Below are 13,665 nucleotides of genomic sequence, written 5' to 3'. Positions count from 1 at the left end.
CCCTGTTAGATAATGTTTGATATATTTCTTAACATGTGTGATGTTCTATTTCTCTAACATCGGTGCGGCTAGCGTCGGATAAATTATAGTCCAATAAACCTAACGTAAAGCGTGAAGGTTTTGCTTAAAACATGTTTTTAAACATGCAAAAGCGTAGTGTTAAAATTAAGTTGGAAAATTTTACGAATATGTTGTAATTCAAAATTAGCTATGCTTTACCGAATTGCTACGCTTTAAGTAGTTGGAAGACCATAACACAAAAAGTACCAATAGGATCATTCTTTGATTATACGTTTCTTGTGGATTGTTTAACCCATTGCAGGCGAAATGCCAGATTCGATCCGTAAAGTCGTCCACAAAACGGCTCTTATGGCTCTTATACTTATTATTATACTTCTGATTGCGCGCGGAAGGTGAGATTTGAAAACGTTTATAGGACACGCTTAATAATTCAAAAATAAATATTCGACTACCGCCAACAAGCACTAACCAAAGGCCCTGCCCTTTCGACCGCTTAAAAGAGAGATTAAAGGATATAATAAGTATGAAAAAGTAAAAAAAACTGATCAAGGAGAAAGCTAGCATTGCTTAACGTTACAGTTATCGGCATGGTCGGTGGAGTTGCTGTTGATGTTCATGGCGTTGGCGTTCCGAGCGTAACCGGAGCCGTCTTCTAGCGAGATGTCCGCTACAGGGTCCCTCTTCGCCTTCGCCGCCATTGCCAGGGTCGCACACTAGCCTAGGGGCGACTTCGGCTCCAGCCCGTAACGTACTGGGTCTAGAAACGAAAGCAAAACATACGATTAGAATAATTCCGACACGGTTCCGAGTTTCACACCAAGGACCAGAACTAACCCTTTGACACGGACGATCTCCTGTGAAAGGGAACGACCCCGCCTGTAGACAGGTATCTGTTGTCCAGGGTAGTAACTACTGTCCTCTTTGCTCGTCCGGCTCTTTACCGGCTTTGTTAGTGGTGGTTTTGGTTGGTGTTCCTGCTGCGGCTGTTGCATCGGTTGACTTACCTTGCTAGCCTTCGGCTGCTGGAGCGGCTGACATAGCCCGGCGGTTGTTTTGCCGTCGTCTCCTGCTACCGACAACTCCGCACTGCCCTCATCCACACCGTCATCGTACACCGGTTCGTTCTTGGTGTTTGTGTCTGCCAACGCCGTCGAGGTTCCCGCTTCACCCGTCTTTGTTTCTTCCGTCGTTGGCTCGGAGACTGTCACACTGGCCAGGTTGTTGATTGGCAGACACTTCTCGTTTTCGGTAGCCTCCCACCGGAGCGGTTCCAGCGAAGTTGTTTTGTTGTCGAGCGCAGAAGACAACGAGGGTCCCAACGGATGGTCCAGACCGTCTGTTTTAATTTTCTCCATCAAAAGGGGAGACGATATATTATATTTATGAACGACGTTTCGTGTTGCGTCAGTATCTCACCGTGTTCTTCCCAAGCGACCGTTTTTGTGTTGGTTATCCTTAAAGACGCGGGTGATGTTAATTCTTCTTGGGAGCTTGTACTACGAATGAAAGTTGAAAGAGAAACCGTAAATAAACAATCAAACGCATTTTGTTTTATAAAGAACGCACTATTTTGAGTTATTGGAGCACAATAGATGATAGCATTAGATGCTGATCTAATGTTAAATTCTACACTTTCAGTGTGCAACATTTTAGACCGAGTAAATTGTTTAATAAAGGATGTTTCGGCACTCACCTTGGCTGAACGACGACCGGTTCTTGCCGTGGAGGGTTTGGGCGGTTTCTAGTTGTAGACCTGAGTCGTAGGGCAATACAGTCGGAGCTGTCAAAGATATTGATAAAAATGTTTTTGGTATCATGAACAAACAGAACGTAATGGAAAAAAAAACTTTTAACAACTGTTGAAAAACTCAGTTAACGTTGAACATTGATTTTAAATGATAAATGGTCACGATGATCGAATCGAATGAAATAAATAGTGATTAATCTTCGCCATTATCTACAAGGTTATTTCTACAGTCCATTGTAAAAAAAAACTCACGATTTAGATGCTAACCTTGTTTCCGGAATGGTGGTCATACGTTTGCGGCGTACTGCTTTTGTTTTAATATTTTCTGCTTGTGTATTTCCAGTGCTGCGAATGAAATGAGAAAACACAGAAATATATCGTTATCGTAGAGTCGGCATGGTGTGTGCACCGTCAATGTTTTCCACAAGGTAGCTCGCAGCAACACACAGAAAACCCACATTCAAGGTACAAACCTTGATTCGAGAACGGCCGCTGGTGACTTGCGACGACGTGAACTGACGCGGGCTCTGTTGGCTGGCTGGTTGACGGATGTGCTGCGAACTTCACCTGAAGTCACGGATTTTGATCGTAGCCTTTGGGCGATGCAGCTACCATTTTAGTAGAAACACATGCGAATATGTGAAAAGCGTTAGTGGACGCATGGAATTCATGAATTACGATCAGTGGATGAATTCCAGTGCGGTAGCATCTTCGGTCGATGGCTAGATTCTGAATCCAAATGCAAATGAAACGAGAAATATGATTACTAACGAATCGAAGTAGCAATTTACCTTAATGCTGCAAGCTTCATCATGCGTCTTTGCCGCTCGATTTGAATTTCATTCAGGTAGTGGACGTCAACGACGGGAATCAGTACGTCGACGGTGTCGCCAATGACATTCTCGCCGACGATCTTCACCTTACTAAGCGCCTCGGTAGGCTCGGCACTTTCGTTGCTTTCGTCCCACGGAAAGAGCGTCTCCAGCGAGGATGACCGCTTCAACGCTACTAGTGTATCGGAGGATAGAGGAGGGGTTAGTGGCGTTGCGTCCGGTGCGTCGACTGTCACTTCCCCAGGCGTACGTTTTAGAGGTTCTTGCGAAGGAATGTTAGTCGGTGGTGGGTGACGCTCACCCGGACAAAGCGTCTCAAGGGAGGGAGATCTCTTCAGCGCTTCGAGTGCGTCGGAGGAGGACAGCAGCGTTGTTAGTGGTGTGACGCCCGCACCGGCGCCATTATCGTTATTCGCGGGCGCACTTTCTAGCTGAATTGGTGAAGCATGGTTAGTCGGTGGGTGACTGACATCGTCTACGTTGGCGTTCTCGAGGCTTGGGATGCGAGCCAAGGATGGATGAATGTTTTGTTTTTTTTTTTTGTGACGACATTGTAAGAATGTAAGAGTTAAAAATTGAGTTAGTTGCACCCTGTGTGTTAGTACCACCACGAAGCTGAAGAGGGAGAGTTTGTTTTTCCTACAAGTGCAATCCTATACTGAAGGAAGTCGTGGGAATTGGAAGAGGCATCATTCTTACAAAGAGAAATATCGATCGATAAGGGGTATGGAACAAATTAAATTTCAAAATCATCGACGGTATGGGCGTTTAGTTTTGTGGCTTCCATCGCAATTTGGAGATAAACGAAAAACAGCTGATAAAATTAACCGTATGACATCCCCGGCCGATGAGTAAAATTAGCTAGTGTGAGCGTGATGAATGTTATCATTATAACAGTGCAGTGAAAGTTTTCCCCTCTTTTTGTAATCGTCGTTTCTGTCGCAACTCAATCAACACGCAACACAAGCAGTTTAACAGCAACTAAGCAAGTACCGATTAGTAATGCACGGTTGGATAAAAAAGTACACATGATTAAATTGATCAATTCAGAAACAATGTGAAATACTAACTCCGTTTCTGGAAGCGTTGACATTCGCTTCCGGCGCGCTGCTTTGATCTTATTAAGATTTTCGCCCTGTGTTCCTCCGGTGCTATAATAATAAAAAGAAAGAAAGAAACATTAAATGATATACATATAGAAAAGGAACCAACGATCATCATCTTAATGATACAAACCTTTGCTCAACGACTATTCCTGTCGACTTACGACGGCGTGATATCCCCGATTCAACTTTTTCCCCCCGAGAGGGTAAATTTATAAGACTACCGCGGGATCGAGGCTTCGATCGTGCGCTCTGGGGTAATGATGTGACTGGCGCGCTCCGAACCTCCATGCTGGACATGGCCTTGGAACGGAGCCGCTGAGAAATGCTGCTCGGTCGATCCGGGTTGGGCAAATTATTGTTATTGATAATATTGGCACCTTCCGCATCAACCTCATCCTCGTCCGCAAGCCTCATTGAGTTCACTTTCGTTGTCAGGGACGATTGGGATCGACGATCGTACTCCTCTTGCCGTCCCGATCCACCCGCTTCCGACTGACGCACGGCAACAAGACTGTAAATTCCAAGCTTGTGCTTTGCTGGAGTAAAATTGGGGTTCGAACGACGAAATGCATTGCCTTCGGCGATCAGCCACTGTTCTTTATCCTGCAGCCATTGCTGCTGTTGGCCAATAACCGATCCAGGGCGGCAAATACGCAACCAAGCGATTGCTTCCAGTGCGGTGAAACAATAATGCTTCATTAGATACGCACCAATCAGCGTACCAGTTCGCCCCAAGCCAGCTAAAAAGAACGAATATAATTGTACATTACATACGAGAAACGAAATGACTCATCCCTCACCATCTCGCTTACCTTTGCAATGCACAGCGATCGCGCCCTTCTCATCTTCGCAAATCTCTAGGAATCGTCGCATAATCATATCGCTCGGCGTGCCACCGTCGATGAAAAACAGCTCGTAATGCCTAAATCCTTTCTCCGTAAACGATCGTGCGTCATACTTCTTCATATTCAACCGTACAACAGCAGTTACGTTGTGGCGCTTAAAGTAGTCGAAATATGCGTCCGGGCCGTGTATTAGAACACCATTCTCTATTCGGGATTCATTCTGCGGGCCACAAAAGGCAAGAAACTTTCCCGGCACAATCCAATTGAGGTCCCCGTTCTCGACACGCTCGTAGTGCTGGTACTGGTGTGCATCAAAATCGTCGAAATAGAAAAATCCTTTCTGGTGCGCCTTTGAGACGGCGTTCAAGCAATCGGTCAGTGTGAGAAAGCAGGGATCATGTTGGGATGCATCGCAAAACTTGACACCAGCTATTCTAGTCAACGCTGGTTTGAGAGTTTGTAAAATGCTTTTTGTCGTGTAGTTGAGGTAGATGATGGCATAACAGCCCGCAAGAAATGCTGCGTTCAATAACTTCGAATTATCTGGGGTCGTGTAGTGCACGATTCGGGAGTTACTCAAGCTTGCGTCCGTTAGCATTCCGTGCAATGATTTGCAATACTGATAAACCATGGCGATATTCAGTGGGCCAAAATCCATATAAAAATTTTGATAAACAAGCGTATCGTCTATAGTAAACATCAACGTTTTGTTGCTTTTCACTCTGGGTGCTTCAAAACTGGTCAAGACAGCGAAGTACAAACGATCTGTAAAACATTTGATAACTATAGAGAGAAGATCGACAGGCATTAGCAACATCTCTATACTTACGGCACAGAATAGGGGCCGACGATTCAATTCGTCTCTTCATTTCTGCGTCATCGTCGTCGGGATCCATGCACCGCAACATATCCTCACACACTCTTAAACGTACGATATCTCTGCGATCCATGTAACGAGGCAATTCACAGGAAACCTGCAATAAATATTAGTAGTTGAGTAATTTGCGCAGTTTAAAGAATATACCTTTGCGATTATTTCCCAAGAAAAGAGACTAGGCGGAGTAGAATATCAATCAAACCCAAATGTCCAAAACTTCCTAGCCGCAAGCATACACTACTGCCCGGCGTTCTGCGTATGCTTTTAAATTGAAAATGTAGCTGACTAGATGTTGCTGTTTAAATATTCTATCATTTAACAAACGCAGCCGGTAAAAGATATGTATAAAATACACCATTTCAGCGGTACTATTTTCATTAAACTAGAATTGTAATCCAATAAAATTGGAGAATAATCATCCTTTGAGCGCTTGAGCCTTAAGTAATTCTTATTTCAGGGTGACCCATTTCGAGTGTTCGCGACTGTGGTGAATGAATTGATAAATTGAGTTCACAATGTGGATACCTAAACTCGAAAACATTTTTCCAATAGAGGATCAAATACGGATAACAGCGTCCCTTCATAACCTCGTAGCCCCAAAAGGTCGATCAGTTCACTCGGCAGCCGCGTTGACATTAAAGTTTGCCGAATTGGTCTTTCGTATTTATCCCACGCAAAACGCCTATTTACAGCAAACGAAGGAGTCGTCCCACGGAATTCCATTGAATTTTTTTTACGCTTTTGCTACATCTTACATTGATTTTACTGCTCCGCCATAGTAGCTACCAAAATATCAAAACGAAAGAGTAGGCTTGGAGCACCAAGCAATGTATTTCCGTGGGTTGTTTTTGTGTCATCGAAGCAGCTCGTAAATTCAAAATGTAGCTGTAGTCTCTAAATACATGAAACGCATTATATGCAGAGCGTATACAGTGACGAAGAAACAATCAAATTGAAATAAAAATCAAACTATTACTTTCTCCGAAAAACATTACTAAATCCATTTAGGGACGAACAAGGGGATACACTATTGCCGCTATGACCGCTACGGATACCGCTTACCTGCTTGTTATACGTTCTTACTAGAAGACAAATCAATCAACAAACTTTGTTAGCTCTATTAATCCACAATCACAATAAAGTCCACGCAATTTTCCCACCAGCACAAAAGTTTGCAGGAAAATGGACGCTCAGATGAAGGCGGACAGAAAATGAAGACTGAAGCAGTAAAGTTTACACACTGTTGACGACTGAAAAACTAAAGCCCTCTGTGCACGGCGGCCATATTGTATGTAGACATCCGATTTTGAAATTCTGTCAAACTGGGCTCCGATGGGGCGTTTGAATTGAAAAGTAAATAATATAAATAAACCAATGGAAATAATGATGATATCTCGATTCATACGATAAAATGTGTTGAGCTATGTTAATGTTTTGCATGTTATTTAATGGTGTCTATAGTATAACAGTACTACAGTATAATACTAGACACCTCCGGAGAAATCGATATAGAAAAGTTAACTGATAGAAAAGTTAACGAACAATAACTGATCGAACTCATGTTCACTTAGCTACAATTTCACTTATCAATAATATCTCCATATCGCCATATCAGAGCACGTCAATATGAACAGAAGTTCAATTTTCAATACGCGTTTGACGCTTGACCAATCAGTGAGACTAGTGTGAACACAGTTTGAGTAGGCTGAGTGAGGGTATTTTGGCCCACGTATGTAATTTTGGCCCACTTAGAAAGTAGATCAATTATTTCAATGATTTCAAATAAAAATGCCCCCTAACATTTTTTTTTAGTGTTGTGGTCAATTTATTCTTGTTTAATACCAAATTTGGAGGCGATTGCATCAATATTTTTCGAGAAAATCGCTTAAAACTACGAAGCTGTCTCTTTTTCAAAAAAACATGCCGTAGGCAGATAGTTCGCCCACCTTGAGATATAAGCAACCACTGGGTAAAAAATTCTGAAGTAATGTTTTTCTAAAGCTTTGAGTGTTTTTAGGAATTATCAAAACATTACTTGAATTTTTAGAGCACGAGAAATAATTTTAATTTCGATGCAAAAGTGGGCCAAAATAGATGCAAGGAAATCTGGTTTCGATTGAAACGAAATTTGTATGCATTCTGACACTGACAGCTGGTTGTCAGAAATTGTCTAAACGAAAATCCGATGATCTTGGAAAAAAGTGGAAGTTAAAATATCGAATTAAACATTTTATCTTACTTATTTAACAAAAGTAAAAGTAAATAGCAGATTGTAAATTATTATAAAGATTATTAAAACCATAAAACACATAAAAAAGTAATTTTTCAGGTGGGCCAAAACTGGTACACAGGTGGGCCAAAATAGAAGCAAAGCGGGCCAAAATAGCGACAAAAAGTGTGTTCGGATATTGATAATATTTCAGTGAAAACATCAAATAAACTCAAAAATATGAATTTTAATTCATGCTTAGATAGCTACTCTACATTTTCATACCCAGTTTACTGTAATATGTTCGATACAATTAATGCAAAGATTTATTTTGTGGGGACCCTTCCCTAAGTGGGCCAAAATGGGTACTTTTACCCTATGATACACATTTACCGCGTGACTACATTAGGCGTACCATACCAAAAAACTGGTACGCTCCTAGTGTCAAAAACCGATTTTTCTGTCAGAATCGAGCGATGGAAGTGTAGTCACAAAACCTCTCACTCCAACCCTATGCTTTGTCCTGCTCACCTTATGTATTCAAACTGAATCCAGCAGTTTACGGTTACAAATGGTAATTACAGGCAAATGAAAACAATAAGATTCGTTTTACCACATTGTTTCACGACTTAGAAAAGATGAGAATAATTTTATCAACGGATTGAATGCTGTATAACTTCTTCCAAAACGAAATAGTTGATGCTCTCCACAAATTAACTGATAACTGCTCGACAAGTTCTTACCAATATGAAAAGTCGAGTACTTCATCGAGCTCTTTCGAGCACACCATCGTCAGCCAACCCAGAAGTGCTGGGTTGCATTTGGTATGGTACGCTGGAGCTAGACCGTACCAAGTTTTTGGTATGGTACGCCTAATGTAGTCACGCGGTTAAATTAAACTAACATACAATCTCTGTCCAAAATGTAAATTTTATCTAGCCTTAAAGTGAATTGGTCCAATTGTAAAACGGCTTTGCACGGCAGTTTGTTTAACTGCGAATAATTTATTTGAAGTAGCCCACTTCATATGTAAACATCACTTATTTTGTATGACAGTAGCCGTTTTCGTTGGCCCTTCTCGTTTGTTATTAACGTCAAATGTTTACCGAGTTGTCAATTCAATACATTTCGTCTTCGTTGTGAAATTTGTTTTACTTTATGTAAGTTATACACAGTGTTCGTTTATTTCATGCCTTGTTTCACTAGCAACTCAAACTTGGCTTCCCTATAGAACACACACACTCTGCAGACAACACAAAACTATGGCAAAAGTTTCAACTGGAACTGCTCCCTCGGAGCTCTCGGCGGAAAGCGAATTAGACTGGATACAGATGCGCAAAGATTTCGCCGGAGTACACGCCGAAACGACCAGGGAGAAAATGGCCCGGAAGATCAATGAAAACCCATTGGTACCAATTGGCTGTGTAGCAACGCTAACGGCCCTTGGTCTAGGATTATGGAATTTTCGAAAGGGCCGATCTCAGATGTCGCAGTATATGATGCGCGCTCGTATTTTGGCTCAAGGGTTCACAGTCGTTGCGTTAATCATAGGTGTTGGCATGACTTATGGCAGCAAGGAACCGGCCAAGAAGTAGTCAAAGTACGCTGAGGTAGTTGAGCAGTTTGCAGATTGTTGTTATGTGAGGAATCAGCTGTTTATTATGCTTTGAATAGATGGTATGAATGTCACCAACTAATGTGCATCGAGTTTTTCTTCAGTTACTTCATCGTAGGAGTCAATGATTTCCTCTGGCTCTGGGAACCCATCTCCGTCGGAAGGTTTAAGCCATAAAAGTCCATCCACCCCCATCCTCATACATTCGAAGTGAAGAATCAACAACGGGTACGACCAAACTCGAGCCTCAACATCTAGGCACATGTGAAGATTCTGTCTAGGCATGTAGATATCGAACAGCTTCAAGCACAAGTTTGCATTCAGTGGTATGTATGGTATCGGAATTGGCAAACAAAACGGCGGAGGATTCTTAGCTGAGAGGGAATTCCAATAGATCAATGTATCGTTCATGAGCACCTCCATGTCAATGGCGAAATCGTACGGCTTGTAAGTGAAACTACTGCAAACTAGAAAACAAAAAACAATCAATCTCCCTTAATATCAATATCTTTACAATGATATACTTACATTTTCGATTGAAATTCATTTGTTCTATGCGCATCCCCATGCAACATACGCAGTTTAAATCGGCACACGTACAGTTGTTGCCGTTGAACACAAACCTTGCCTCACTTTCTGGTAGAGTATGAAGCGAAACAGTAGGATATTTAAAAGAGAGATTTGTTTTCAGGTCATAAAACTCGATAACTACTCGACGACTTTCTTTTGGAATAGTATCGATGGCTCCGGCCGTGGCCAGTATGATCATACTAATTAATGCTTTTCCGTGCATTGCGAAGATGACCAAACAACCAAAGTACTTAAAAAAGTTCTATCAAAATCGAATGAATGTAAGTTTTGCACTTTCATACATGTGTTAAAACGTCAAACAGTGAATGGAAGAAGGTTAAACTGAACTTCGTGTGAGCCCACACACTGATCTTTGAGCCGTGGAAATTTTTTTATGGTGCATCTTAAAATGATCATTGACCTAAAAACCAACACAGTGATAAAGATAGCAACATAAACGCTTCTGTAAATATTGGTAACAAACCTATTATCTTGTTTAAAAACTGAATTTATACACAAACACTATTTATCATATGAAATGAAATAAAAAACAAGCATAGAACGAAGAAAGTACGTTTCGCATGACATGCTTCGTGAGTTTTCAAGTAGCAAAGAGTAACGAGATGTATAAAGGTTTTTATTTTTTAAGTGCTTACAGCCTACCTAATAAAGCAAGAAAATTTGGAATCACCAAACAAATTATAAACTTTTCTACACAAACAGTTGCCAGTTTTTTTGTATCGTAAACCAGCAAGGTTTGAATTTTGCTTTTTTTCTACGCCGGAAAACTCGTTAATGGTTGTATTTTATGAAACACTGATTTCTAAACTTTTCTGAAATGTATTGTTTGTTAGCATAATATTACCACATTGCTCATATTCATAGTTGGGCTCAGAAAATGTTTATTAGCAATTATGGGTTTGAAGTCAAAACGCACGAATTTAAGATATCAATCACACCACCAGGTATGCTTCAAGCTTTCCTATATACAAATATAAATTAATTTAATCGTTAAGAATTGCTATCAATAGCAAAGTTAATAATGTACAAATTGGCACGCTCATGCGTTCTGTACTATATAGTACATGTATGTTTAAACATTCAGTAGTTTTTTTTTTTAAATAAAATTAAGCTCCCCGTTACCAGTAACAACGATATAGAGCTTTCTTATATGATTCAAAGCATAAAATAAGACTTTTATACTGGAAATTTCAAATATAGCTATCCAAAAATTACTTATTTGTCCTTATATTTGCACTTTGTGTATGTATGAGTTATTTGCATTAAACATACTAAGTATTTATTTGTTTAAATGGCGTGGGCTTTGCAACCAATAATTAAGAGGAAGAGCAGACATAACTTTGGCAATTGCGAAAAATTGCAAAAGACTGAAAAGCGACATTTTTATAGTTTGAAATTCGAATTCATATGATCTTCACAAAAAAGAATCCGATTCCGTTCCTTAATTTTGGAGTTCTGGAGTGTACTACTACTAATTCAATCAAGCCAATTTGGGGTGGTGCGTGTGCTACACTGCTCCGTGCAGTAGGCCTGTCCATATCGCTACATATCCAAGCATATATATGCTTGTACATCGCATAACAACGTGTTGGTGTGAAATGCTATTCAAGGTGCATAAAATTCAGGTTGGCGCGATGATTAAGTCTGCAAACTGCAAATCTGGTTGTTGTGCTGATTATTGGCATTAGTTGAACTGAACCATATATTAAATAGACAGATTAAACAATTAAATGGGCGATGAAAGCATACGTTCATCGCATAAACCGAAAAGTAGAATTCATATAGATCAGTGAAAGTTACTCCAGCAACATAAATGGAGTTATAGCTCCGACATACCGTGATTCCGGAACTTCCCCGATGGTGTTGGTGTGCTCGGAACTGCATACACACTTAGCAGGTTCAGCGTGCACGCGTATGCGCCGTTGTCGTTGTCATCATCATCACCGTCGCGTCGCCGCCGTCGTTTGTCGTCGTTATCGTTATTCCATCGTTTCGGAAAATCTTAAGATGGCGATCTGTCGTGACGGGCAATAAACGGTGTTGATGTGCTCCGCAGTGCAGCGGTTTTTTCCCACTGCCGTTTTGGTATTAATCGTGCAAACAGTAATTACAACGCTGGTAGTGAAAAGTGCAAGAGTGCGTGCGTGCAAAAAAGCCGTGAGTTGAAGTCGTGAAATCCAGCATTCTTCACTGGAACCACAGTAAAGAACAGTTCAAGAAGCATTCATCTGAGAATTGGTGAGCCGTTTTACGTGTTTTCCTTTTTTTTAAAGAGTGATTTTGTTGGAACACTGGAATATAGTTAGCTTTTTAACTGTGTGTCAAGCAGTACGGAACTATTTAAAAAAAAACCCACATTAAAAAAGGAAAAGCCATAGAAAAAGGGTCATTCCAGTGCTGTTGTATTGCCTCCAGGGGCTTGTCACTGTTTGAAATAACGTGCACCAATTCTGCCGATTTATTGTATCGTCCATCAAATCAAAGGTACGGCGAACCATTGCGGGCCACAAATAATTCGGCTTCGCATTTCGAAACTGATTCGTTGCAGGTTTGCACTTCGGCCTGGGTAGGAAGAGAAAGTGTCCATTTATCCCGTGCCAAGCGCATACCAAACAACTGAAAAAAAAAGAACACAATCCTTCAGGAAAGAACACACTACCAAATGAGTTTCGGGTTCACCATTCGGCGTAGATCCTTCATTCGACATCCATGAGGAGTGCATTTTGGGTTTTTCTGTAGTTAAAAAAAAAATACACAGACACGCGGCGAGAAAAGAAACAAAATCGAAAAAAAATTCAAAAGAAACATATAACATGATTATTGTGCAAGCAAAGGGAGCAGAGAGAAAGAGAGCGAAAAGTTTTATGCTAACAAAACAAGAGGAGTAAAAAGAAAGCAAAAACATTAGGCAGCGAATGGTAAGGAGTAAACGGAGCAAGGAAAAGGGCAATGTTCCAGCAGAGAAAGAGAGGCACGGTGTCAGATTGAAGAAGGTGTGCGTTGTCTAGCATAGCGTAGTTGCTTGCCTGATTGGTTCATAAAGGAAATTTTTTAATTTTTAACAAGATAAACTTTAGTGGAAATACGGGTTTTTACGTGTTTGCAGATTGTATTCTTCCCGTGGCTGCTGGTACAGTTCTGCAACTCTCCCATCAAGCATAAAGCATAGTTTAAAAACATTTTGCCTCTCCAGCAACGGAGGAAGCGACGGGGTGCTTTGCCATCGCGCTTCCTCCACCAACATAACATCTCGCATTCTCCCTTTGTTCCGTTCGATGGCAACATACACCCATACACACGCGCTTGGCAGCAGGATATATCTCTTCAAGCAAGTGCGTGGTTATGCTATCTCGCTCATTGAGTTTCATTCCGTCGGTTCGGAGATTGTCCACCGAACTATAAAGCTATAATCGATTGCAATCGATCAAGCTGGCAGTTTGTCGAAACGGGCTGCATTTGGCCGTTTCGTTGGCTTTTACTGCTGTCTGCTCAATGAATCCATTCTGCCTTTCGCTTCCACATCCTTTCCAGCGCGGTTCGTGCAGCGTGTGCGCCTTTCTCTTCCAACCTGAAGTGCATCGGAAACACCTTTACCGCTGTTGCACACGCCACAGCGCCATGTGTACCAACACCAACAGCGTAAAACCTTCCACGCGATGCTCCACTTCAGCGCTTCTCAAGCCGATGGATGGCCGTTTGCCGGCACTGCGTTCTAATCCTTGAACAAAACAGTAGAACACAGGATGTAAACCTTACAATCAACTTACTTTGATTTTGAGAATTTGCACATTACACACCACAGGTATAGACTGTTCACCTCT

General features: G+C 41.3%; 4 protein-coding genes across 6 annotated transcripts; 1 reads left to right on the top strand and 3 right to left on the bottom strand.

Moving 5' to 3' along the window:
• Positions 1-576: 576 nt before the first annotated feature.
• On the bottom strand, positions 577-1,139 carry LOC131291374 (uncharacterized). 2 transcript variants are annotated; one of them, XR_009189300.1, is made up of 2 exons: positions 1,026-1,139; positions 577-778 (listed from the first exon to the last, which is right to left on the bottom strand). XR_009189300.1 is itself a non-coding variant. In XM_058320575.1 (2 exons), the coding sequence occupies exons 1-2, from the start codon at positions 1,011-1,013 to the stop codon at positions 601-603; spliced, it is 336 nt and encodes a 111-aa protein (XP_058176558.1). In that variant the 5' UTR covers positions 1,014-1,017; the 3' UTR covers positions 577-600. The 2 variants fall into 2 exon arrangements, 1 of the variants encoding a protein (XP_058176558.1); XM_058320575.1 differs by lacking the exon at positions 1,026-1,139 and adding an exon at positions 856-1,017.
• A 2,679-nt stretch (positions 1,140-3,818) lies between these two features.
• LOC131291185 (dual specificity protein phosphatase CDC14A) lies at positions 3,819-5,369 on the bottom strand. The gene is made up of 2 exons (XM_058320376.1): positions 4,520-5,369; positions 3,819-4,447 (listed from the first exon to the last, which is right to left on the bottom strand). The coding sequence occupies exons 1-2, from the start codon at positions 5,367-5,369 to the stop codon at positions 3,819-3,821; spliced, it is 1,479 nt and encodes a 492-aa protein (XP_058176359.1).
• A 3,361-nt stretch (positions 5,370-8,730) lies between these two features.
• Positions 8,731-10,015, top strand: LOC131290708 (HIG1 domain family member 2A, mitochondrial). Of its 2 annotated transcripts, XM_058319874.1 has the most exons (3): positions 8,731-8,798; positions 8,870-9,278; positions 9,358-10,015. In XM_058319874.1, exon 2 carries the CDS (start codon positions 8,901-8,903, stop codon positions 9,231-9,233), a length of 333 nt encoding a protein of 110 aa, XP_058175857.1. In that variant the 5' UTR covers positions 8,731-8,798; positions 8,870-8,900; the 3' UTR covers positions 9,234-9,278; positions 9,358-10,015. The 2 variants fall into 2 exon arrangements, with proteins under 2 accessions (XP_058175857.1, XP_058175856.1); XM_058319873.1 differs by having other exon boundaries at positions 8,870-10,015.
• Positions 8,784-10,022, bottom strand: LOC131291184 (uncharacterized). The gene is made up of 2 exons (XM_058320375.1): positions 9,782-10,022; positions 8,784-9,720 (listed from the first exon to the last, which is right to left on the bottom strand). The coding sequence occupies exons 1-2, from the start codon at positions 10,020-10,022 to the stop codon at positions 9,332-9,334; spliced, it is 630 nt and encodes a 209-aa protein (XP_058176358.1). The 3' UTR covers positions 8,784-9,331.
• Between the last annotated feature and the right edge of the window lie 3,643 nt (positions 10,023-13,665).

Source organism: Anopheles ziemanni, chromosome X (genome assembly GCF_943734765.1).
Source record: "Anopheles ziemanni chromosome X, idAnoZiCoDA_A2_x.2, whole genome shotgun sequence".
Lineage (NCBI taxonomy): Eukaryota > Metazoa > Arthropoda > Insecta > Diptera > Culicidae > Anopheles > Anopheles ziemanni.
Note: the sequence above shows the minus strand (reverse complement) of the source record. Positions and strands in the feature narration are given on the sequence as shown.

Bases quoted from the DNA above. Each gene is read 5' to 3' on its own strand.
- LOC131290708 (XM_058319874.1), top strand. From the start codon at position 8,901: ATGGCAAAAGTTTCAACTGGAACTGCTCCCTCGGAGCTCTCGGCGGAA.
- LOC131291374 (XM_058320575.1), bottom strand. From the start codon at position 1,013: ATGCAACAGCCGCAGCAGGAACACCAACCAAAACCACCACTAACAAAG. The intron at 779-855 runs GTTAGTTCTGGT...TTTCGTTTCTAG, and splicing joins GAGATCGTCCGTGTCAAAGG to ACCCAGTACGTTACGGGCTG.
- LOC131291184 (XM_058320375.1), bottom strand. From the start codon at position 10,022: ATGATCATACTGGCCACGGCCGGAGCCATCGATACTATTCCAAAAGAA. The intron at 9,721-9,781 runs GTAAGTATATCA...TTTGTTTTCTAG, and splicing joins AATGAATTTCAATCGAAAAT to TTTGCAGTAGTTTCACTTAC.
- LOC131291185 (XM_058320376.1), bottom strand. From the start codon at position 5,369: ATGTTGCTAATGCCTGTCGATCTTCTCTCTATAGTTATCAAATGTTTT. The intron at 4,448-4,519 runs GTAAGCGAGATG...CGTTCTTTTTAG, and splicing joins GATCGCTGTGCATTGCAAAG to CTGGCTTGGGGCGAACTGGT.